The sequence below is a fragment of the Spinacia oleracea genome, chromosome 3 (assembly GCF_020520425.1).
Source record: "Spinacia oleracea cultivar Varoflay chromosome 3, BTI_SOV_V1, whole genome shotgun sequence".
Lineage (NCBI taxonomy): Eukaryota > Viridiplantae > Streptophyta > Magnoliopsida > Caryophyllales > Amaranthaceae > Spinacia > Spinacia oleracea.
In genome coordinates this window covers 20,392,282-20,401,181 of record NC_079489.1, presented here as the reverse complement: position 1 = coordinate 20,401,181, position 8,900 = coordinate 20,392,282, and the positions used below count along the sequence as shown (strand labels likewise).

The following is an 8,900-nucleotide window of genomic DNA, read 5'->3' as shown; positions in this document are numbered from 1 at the left end:
TGTGATTGGATTGCCGAATTTCTCCAAGAAGAAAAGTGCGGAGAATAAATGGACTTTGCATAAGGATGGACTTCAAGGTCGTCAGATTACCGACACTTTGAAGGTTAATTTCTTTCACTTTCTGTGTGATTTTTGTTGTTATGACAAATTGGGGACAATGTTCAGTGGTGGAGAATAATTTTGGTTGATATTGTGTTTAAATAGCTAATTATGAGTATAAACTGTTTTAGCTTGATACTTTTTTAAAAAGATTGTCGAGTGTGGATCATTTTGGCCTGTTACAATTTTGGTCACTCACCGGATTTTGAGTTGTGGCCTAAGAGGGGAGGGACATTTCGGTAACATATGTTAGGAGCTTGCTTAGAAACCGTAGTGACTTAGTGAAACATGGATATAATAGGTTAGTTCACTTGGGAATACACACCGGATAGAAAAAGAGATGAGGTGTGTGAGTGTAAAAAAGCTGCAGATTTATCGTTACTCTCTGGCTATTGGATGACAGAGTTTTTCAATCTTTAGAATACTTGAATTGGACCCTCGAAGTTTATGGATTACCATGTAGACATCTGCAGTTAGGGTGCCTTACTGATTTGAGTTCTTGCTGTTCTTATTTCTGAAGTTTAACGTAGCTGTTCAGAATATAGACAAATTGGCAATTTGGTTGTGTCCGAATTTGTCACACCATAAACAAAATGAAATGACAGCGTCTTTTAAGCTCTCCCTGTGACAAATTTAACCCAACAGTGATTTGTAATTATTGTGGGTCTGGGGGTCGGGGTGTGGAGGGTAAGGAAACCGTATATGCTTCACTTTTGAATTTTTGATTGATGTCTGCATTATCAAATGAGTACGAGGTACTGACTTTAGTTAATTTGTATCAGATTTTGATTGATAGCTGCATTAAACAAATTTGAAACCCCTTTACTCAGATCGAAAAATGTCAGATCTTACCTTCCGGAAAATCCAGCCCTTGAGGTTCATTCCTCTTCTCTACTCCGATTTATTATATATTCTAAGATTGTTGTGAATTTGTGTTTGATATGGATAGTTTTTCTATGAAAACAAAATTAAATTTTAGAGACTGAATCTTCATTTTTTGTTGTTTTTGTAATAAATGAGCTAAACCTGATCATTTTTGGTTGATTCTCAAAACAAGAATAATTTCATTCAAAAAAACTTACCCTGTTACTTGGTAAACTAGAGGGTTGGCTGAGACTGAGGTATCCAATGATGATGAATCAACGGTGGATGATGCGAGTGCAGGGAATGGGAGTATGGAGGTTTGTGCATTTGACAACCGGGGATGCGTGCGGAGCTATGCTCCTATGAAAAGATCCAGTATACGTAAGTTTTAACAACAATGGTTAACTTTTTCTTGCCTATTGTTTTATAAGCTTGAATTTGGTAATTGGGTGTAGTTCAGCTGTTTTCGAGATGGGTAAATGCCGCTGTTTATGGTCCTAGAGAGATCCTGCAATCTTCCCCACTCTTTTTTAATTGATTAGCTGCCGGATCGTAGCTTAGTAATTGGAGTTGAACTGTTAGACCTTAGACTAAGAACAAATTTTCAGTTTATTTTGATGAATGGGGATTGATAGTTGGGATAATTATTGTAGCCTTTTTTAGGTTTTTCTTCATGGTGTTGTCAATATGCAGCTGATGAATCAGTGGGTGTGGGATATGGTTGATGAGTTTGTGTATCAGTTTCGGAGTTTTTGTCAGTATAGGGCTAAGATGAAGTCCAAAACTGAGCAGGAGATTGCTTTGCTCTGTCAGTTGATCAGTTTCAATTCCGGTTCTTTATTTTGTTGTAATTTTCTTTATTAACTGTTTGTAGATCTTTCTCATGATATGTTCGTTGTTAATCCGTATAATTTCAATAGTTGCAATCGCTTCAATTTTGTTAATTTTCCGGCTACATTTTCTGAATTATATTGTGCAATTTGGTTTCATTTTCCAGTATAATGTAAAATCAACTGTTATCTCTATCCCAATATTCAATCTCTTCAAATCATAGTTTTTTCAAAGTGTTGTTACTGTTTATAATAGAGATGCATATCGTACATTAACTATCGTATGCAACCGTTTCATTATATAACCAAGTGTTGTGTCGACGAATATGCAGATGACACAAATGAGGGGAACTTGAGAGTACCTTGCACCTGCAGAAGAAGGCTAAATAATATGGTGCTGCAGTAAGGAAGGCTGAGGCACACCAGTTAACTGATCTTCTTGACAGCAATGATATGCAGCAAAATGGCAAAGAAGTAGAACTACTGATGCAGCAAGAAGGCCTACTATGTGTCTAACTGTCTACTGTGGTGAAAGTTATAGAGAGTGCACTGAGTGTAGACCTTATCAGTGATTCTTCCTACTTTTCCCCAATAGTAACTGAAATCCAAACGACTAGATTTTGTTACAACTAAGGTCTTCACAATCAAATACTCAGTTACTGTTGGGGAAAATTGATTTAATTAATTTCTTTACTTTGTTACTAAGATTTAGACTCTTTTTCATGTAAAGACATAATTACTCTGTTTCACTATTTAGATGTATAGTGTAACCTTAATTTTTTTAAACATGAACTTTGTGAATATTTTCTAATATTTATATTCAGTGGTAGTAATACAATTTTAAGTTTTTATAAAATCTCGCACGCATCGCGTGCATATAAGACTAGTATTTTATACTTCATCGGTTTCTTTTACTTAATTGCACTATTTTCCTTTTGTGAAAGTTACATATTAGTTGCAACATTTCCTTTTATGGGTACATATTCACTTGTTTTTTGGTGTGCTCACACGTTAAATACCCAATTTACCTTACTCACATTCCACATTTACCATTATTACCTAACATTTTCTCTCTATTTTGTTTGTTATCATATGGGCAATTCGATATTTACAATTTTCTTAATCTTTTTACCCAATCCAAATGATGCAAGTAAAGAAAAAACGAATGAAGTATCATTTTTATCTCTAATTATGCATTAGTAATAGTTATAAATTTTAATTTCTTAAAGTACTCATTAAAACGAATCAAACAAGACCTTACATAAATATGTTTTTTCTTATATATTAGAAATATTTTACAAGATTATCTTTAATTATAAACAGTATCATAATTATGGATGGAGCATTACTTCGTATTATGGAACGGAGGATGAATTCTTCGTATATTATTATGGACCATAAGGGCGTTGGTATAAAATGGTGTAAGTTGATAAGACTTGTAATTTTAGATCATATAGGACAAAGATGTTGTTTTATTACAATTTCTTTAAATCTCTAAACGAAAAACTCCTACATTGAACTTCTTTTAAAAAAATATATAAATACTCGCGTGTTGAACTTCTTCATAATTAACCTTTTCATCCCAAAGCTCTAATCAAAACACTTCCCTAAACACTTTCATTAGCCTTTTGAAATGATCAATCCTTTGAGATCTTTTTTTTGATTCAAAACTCTTCTAACCAAACACCCCAAATACTATAATGTCGTATGGCTATCATGCAACATGAGAATTGAAAATGGATTAAAGAAACATACTCCGTATACACAATTTTTTTTCTTAGTTCTTCCGTCTTATGAATCTTTACCATAATTAGTTAATGTTTCAAACAAGATAACTAACCATTGTATCAAAACATGCGATTGCATTTGTATATATAGAAACATAATTTTGAAACAAATTTGTCATATCAATGGCATGATTTAAGTAGTTTCTTTTGTAAGGGGCTCAATTTTCTCCTTTTTATTTCAATGGAGTGGTTTAAGTAAATAGTTTTTTATCAATTTTACATGCTATATTATGAGTAGTATTTTAAGACGGGAAAGTTTTACATGTCATTTGACACCCTTAAGATTATCCTTTTTATATTTTTTTAGATAATAAAATCTTGCATAATGTACCCTCTCTGATTTTCTGAAAGAACTTTTAACATTCTGAACGTTTTCATTTATCAATTCTATATCACTTAGTGCATTTTCCTTCAAAAAATAACACCGCATCAAATTTTATTTAAACATATACTTCTTTGTTCTTATTTATATTACACAATTGACTTGTGGTCATTATTCACACAAGCTCATTTGACTTTCTTTGGTGATTTATACTTAAGAAAAACATAGCCGTGTGGTATCTTCTTAGATTCATCTCAACGAATATTTTTTAAATATCAAGTTTTTATTATAATCCAAAGCCGGTATTGAACTTATGATAAATTAATGAAAATGTTATTTGAAGGGCTATCCAACAAACAAAGTTTCATTGGCTAATCAAGAATTTATTGATGGAATGAGCTCAATTTTTGTTACATCGGACTTATTTGACCAAATTCAAATCTTAAGTGAGTTATGTTAGGGTTTAGTAGTTGGATTAGGCCCAGAAGAATGTTGTGTGAAATAAGAAATGATTTGTTTGTCTAATTTGTGAGTGTGGGGCCCACATATTTTGTATTCCGACCTTTTAATCAAATCAATCAAGTTTGATCATAGGACACTTTAGGGTAGACACAAATGAAGTGTCTACAAGTACTGTCCTCAATCGCACCAATTATAAAGCTTAGATCACCCAGAGAAAATTGTGCTTGGTAACAACAACCATGTGCATGGTGCATGGAATAACACAATAAACAACTATGTACGTGCAACAGTGCAAGGTACATGGAACAACAGAAAATAATGCCGATCTACTCAACTTTGCCAACTACAATCACGGTGGGTTAAAATGTCAGATAGATAATGACATGGATATAGATGAACATTTCAACTTTCCGGCGAAATCCACGATCTACTCTAACTTTAAGGCTATTTTTGGTGATTAATGAGTTGTGACATACTTGCATAATTTTTGAAAGGGCGAACAACAACGTAAGACCAGATGCCCAAGGGCCAAGGCGCTAACTTGACGTGTGTAAATGTCTAGACCAATTTTCTCTAATTTGGTATGCCGTGTTTTGTCATGTTTTTCAAATAAAATGTAGCACATACGCTGTATATAAACCACTAAGCTGTTATAGGTATTCGAAATGTACCGTGCTTTTTCCTGTGTAGCTCATGTATACGTACACTTAGCAGTAATTGGTCCAAATTTAATTAATAAAGAAAAAGAAAAATTGTTGTCAACGATGAACGCAGCAGCATGTGATACCATACTACTACAAAAGTACAAAGTGCGTTAAAAGATACGGAGTACGAATTATAACTCAATTACCAGCTGTGTGTGTGTTCATAAGTCAAGTGATGACTACAAGAGTACAAGATACGTTTTAACATGAAGACTTTGTAAATGTTGTATTTTTTTTTATTTTTTTTAAGGAGTAAATGTTGTAAATTTGTTATTAATTCGACCAATTAAGACGTGAAATTTGAGATTTATGTCTTTCAACTTTCAAGTTTCATATCAATGCTTGCACTTTGCCAAAAATGGATCACTGCTCCAACTCCCTGCGACTTAGCCATGTAATTATAATCCCCCGCCATGCACAACACGTACGATCCCTTACTACTACATTGGAAAAACATAATGCAATGTTTTATTTATTTTAAAAAAAACAAATTTATAAAAAAGTAAACGTTTAACTCATCAAGGCTCTGTTTAGTTATCCTTGTTTCACATATTATTTATTTGACATCTAATCAGTTCACATCAACATATCGGTTCAGATCATGAACATATATGTATTATCACCATATCGGTAGAGAGCCCAACATGTACTCCTTAATACCTATGGTCGGGAGATTGATCCCTAGTTGCCCTTTAAGTTATCTTGCTTGTAATTACTTTTTTCAAATTTATTAGATTTAATTACAGTTGTTTGAACAATTGAACTTTTAATATTGTAATTGTACATGTACACCATCGAATTATTAGTTGCAATTGTAAATAAGAAATTGTAAAAAAAACACATGGAATCATATTGATAGACACGTAGTTTTAGGAGGTTTGAATCAGCGATAATTGAATGTCAAATGACAAAACTTGTACGATCAAGTTGTAATTTTGTAAAATGAGCACGGTTAAAAACTTGAAATTCCCTTATAAATACTCTCTTCTTTTCCCACTCTGTGTTCACTGCTCTCTACTTCACATTCATATATTCTCCCTTACACTCTTCACTCCAAAAGTTTCCTTCATTTTCTAATTTGAACAACAACAAATCAATCAAATCCTTTCTTCTCTCGGTTAATGGCAGATTATTGTACTACTAATCCAATGGAATTTCTCCAATTTGAACAATTAATCCCTGGATTACCAGATGATTTAGCTTTGGAATGTTTATTAAGAGTACCAATTACTTCTCATCCTTCAATTAGATTAGTTTCTCATCTATGGAAGTCCACTGTATCCAACCCTTCCTTCTTCTCCAACCGCCGCCGTGGTCTCTTGGCCGAAAATCATGTGTTTCTAATTCAGCCACTTTCTCCCCTGCCACTACCGCCGCCGCCGCTGCTGTCATCTGAAGACAAAGATGCTGTCATCGGAGATACAGACATGATTGATGTCAAGGAAACGGTTCATAGCGGTCCGCTGCTTTACAATCTGAACGTTTTTAACACGAATAATGAAGAATGGCGTTGTTTAGCTGGGATTACAATCCCCACATTTTCGCAGTGTGTTGTTTTGCCGACGATTGGAAAATTAGTCGTGCTGGGCGGGTGGGATCCAGCGACGTTGGAGCCCGTATCGAGGGTCCTTGTCCTCGACCTCGCCGTCGGTACATGGAAGGAAGGATCTCCGATGCCGACGGCGAGGTCGTTTTTCGCCTGCGCAGCTGTAGGGCCTTCGACGGTCTATGTCGCCGGAGGTCATGACGGACAGAAGAATGCTCTCCGGTCGGCAGAGGCCTACGACGTGGTGGCCGATGAGTGGAAAGCCCTGCCGCCTATGGCGGTAGAAAGGGACGAAAGCTACGGCTTGTCCTTAACAGAGGACGGAAAGTTCTGGGTTATAAGTGGCTACGGGACTGAATCTCAAGGGAGATTCAAACCCGATGCTGAAGTATTCAACCCAGAATCGAATACTTGGGAGATTGTTACCGGGGTGTGGCCGTACCCCGGAAATAATCCGAAATCCACCGCCATTGTAATCGTAGAAGGACAACGACGGTGGTGGTATATCGTAGGAGGGGAAATAAAGGAGTTTCAATGGGAGGATAAGATTTGGAAAGGGATTAATCTGGGTTCGATTCCGAAACGGGTTACAGAGTTGTGGTCCTCATCATCGTCGGTATCGTTGCTTGATGTTGGAAATGGTAAGATTTTTTTGATGGGAAATGGGGAGAATTGTGGTGGGGAAGGGATGATAATTTTGGAGAGAGAAAATGTGGATAACAACAACAACAACACCAACAAGGGTGGTGTTAATTGGAGATGGCAACATGTTCATGCTCCTCCTAGATTTTTAGGGTTCCCCTTCTCCGCTTCACACCTTCTTATCTAATTACACTTTTCCAATAAATCAACTATTCTACTAGATTTTGTCCTTATGAAAGAAATGATATATTAAGGTGAAATATTGAGTATTTTATTATTGCAAATCAAGCGTCGCACAAAAACGTTCTTGCAAATATAGTTATGAATAATTTCGTATGTTATTCGAAGAATATTTTATGTATAGTGCTGGGAGTAAAACGATAAAACGCCGGAGTATAAAATTTTATGAGTAGTTATCGAGTGTTTTACAACAACAGTCTTCCACTTTATTTTATCATGTGTTGACTTGATTATGTAAGTTACATATCGATTATAGATTTCAAGCTTATTGTTGACGATTGGATAAGTACGTACTCTAAGTCGTTTACACTTTACAATCATACTCCGTAGTTAATGGTCCATTCTACTGCATAACATAAACGGTTTTTTCATGAAATGCCCCTGAGGTTTCACGAAATTCACCAAATACCCCTGCGTGTTTCAAAATACATAATATACACCTATTATTTTCGTACTGTTCACCAAATACCCCTATTTTGACTTTCCGTTAGTCCTCCGTTAAGTCATGTTTATAATTCACCAAATGCACCTATTTATAAACTTTTTGCACAATATACACCTATTTGTAAATTTGTTTGCACCAAATACCCAATTAGCCAGCTACGCCATAACTGCATATAATGATCTAATCAGGAACTTCAGTTACACCAAATGCTCGAGGAAATAAAGGGAGCAATTCCATATCATAATCAGTGTATCCTATGCCGACCTTTGAACTTATCCATTGGCCTTTGTCAGAATCATTTTGGTCAGGTATCCACACTTGAGGATTGTGAGCTTCATCAGGAATTATTATATCCCTGGAATACTCGTGTAAAAATTTGTAATATCTCTTTACAAATGATGGCACCACGAGTGAATACAGAGATTCCAAACTAAGTGGGAAAACCTCTACTTAAGAAACTTTTACTTCAATACTTTGCAGCTCATCCTCATATTCAGATACGCGGTTGCCATAGTAAATTTCATCGGGAAATGGCAAATCTGTAAACTGAAGAATATCTTTCCATTGAGACTCTATCTCCCGAAGAAATGGCAAATCTGTAAACTGAAGAACAAAATGGGCTCCTTCTTCAAACCCAATTACAACCCCCAGAACCTCTAGCTCATCTTGGTAGCCGTAGATGTCAATACCGTGGTAGGAATCATCAATTGTTGGAAGATCTATAAACAGTGAAATATATGCCCAAGATTGACTAGAAAGAATGGATTCACTAGGCCTCTAATTCGAACTTCTAATTTCATGCTAATTGTTGATGCTCATCCTCTACCTACGATGTTGCTGCTGCTATTCCTTCTCCTAATCGCAACTCAAGAACGAAAAATAAAAACAAAACACAAAAGAAATCAAAATCTGAAAACAAAATTCAAAATCTGCAGATACTAATTCAGCTTTCTATTCAT

At 35.3% G+C, this 8,900-nt stretch overlaps 1 protein-coding gene and 1 long non-coding RNA gene across 2 annotated transcripts; both read left to right on the top strand.

Moving 5' to 3' along the window:
• LOC130470703 (uncharacterized) lies at window positions 1–1,336 on the top strand. Its single transcript, XR_008931428.1, has 3 exons — window positions 1–103; window positions 882–975; window positions 1,202–1,336. It is a non-coding gene; the product is annotated as an uncharacterized lncRNA (long non-coding RNA).
• Window positions 1,337–6,062: 4,726 nt separating this feature from the next.
• On the top strand, window positions 6,063–7,606 carry LOC110794943 (F-box/kelch-repeat protein SKIP20). Its single transcript, XM_021999908.2, has one exon. The coding sequence runs from the start codon at window positions 6,190–6,192 to the stop codon at window positions 7,441–7,443; it is 1,254 nt and encodes a 417-aa protein (XP_021855600.1). The 5' UTR covers window positions 6,063–6,189; the 3' UTR covers window positions 7,444–7,606.
• The last annotated feature ends 1,294 nt before the right edge of the window (window positions 7,607–8,900 follow it).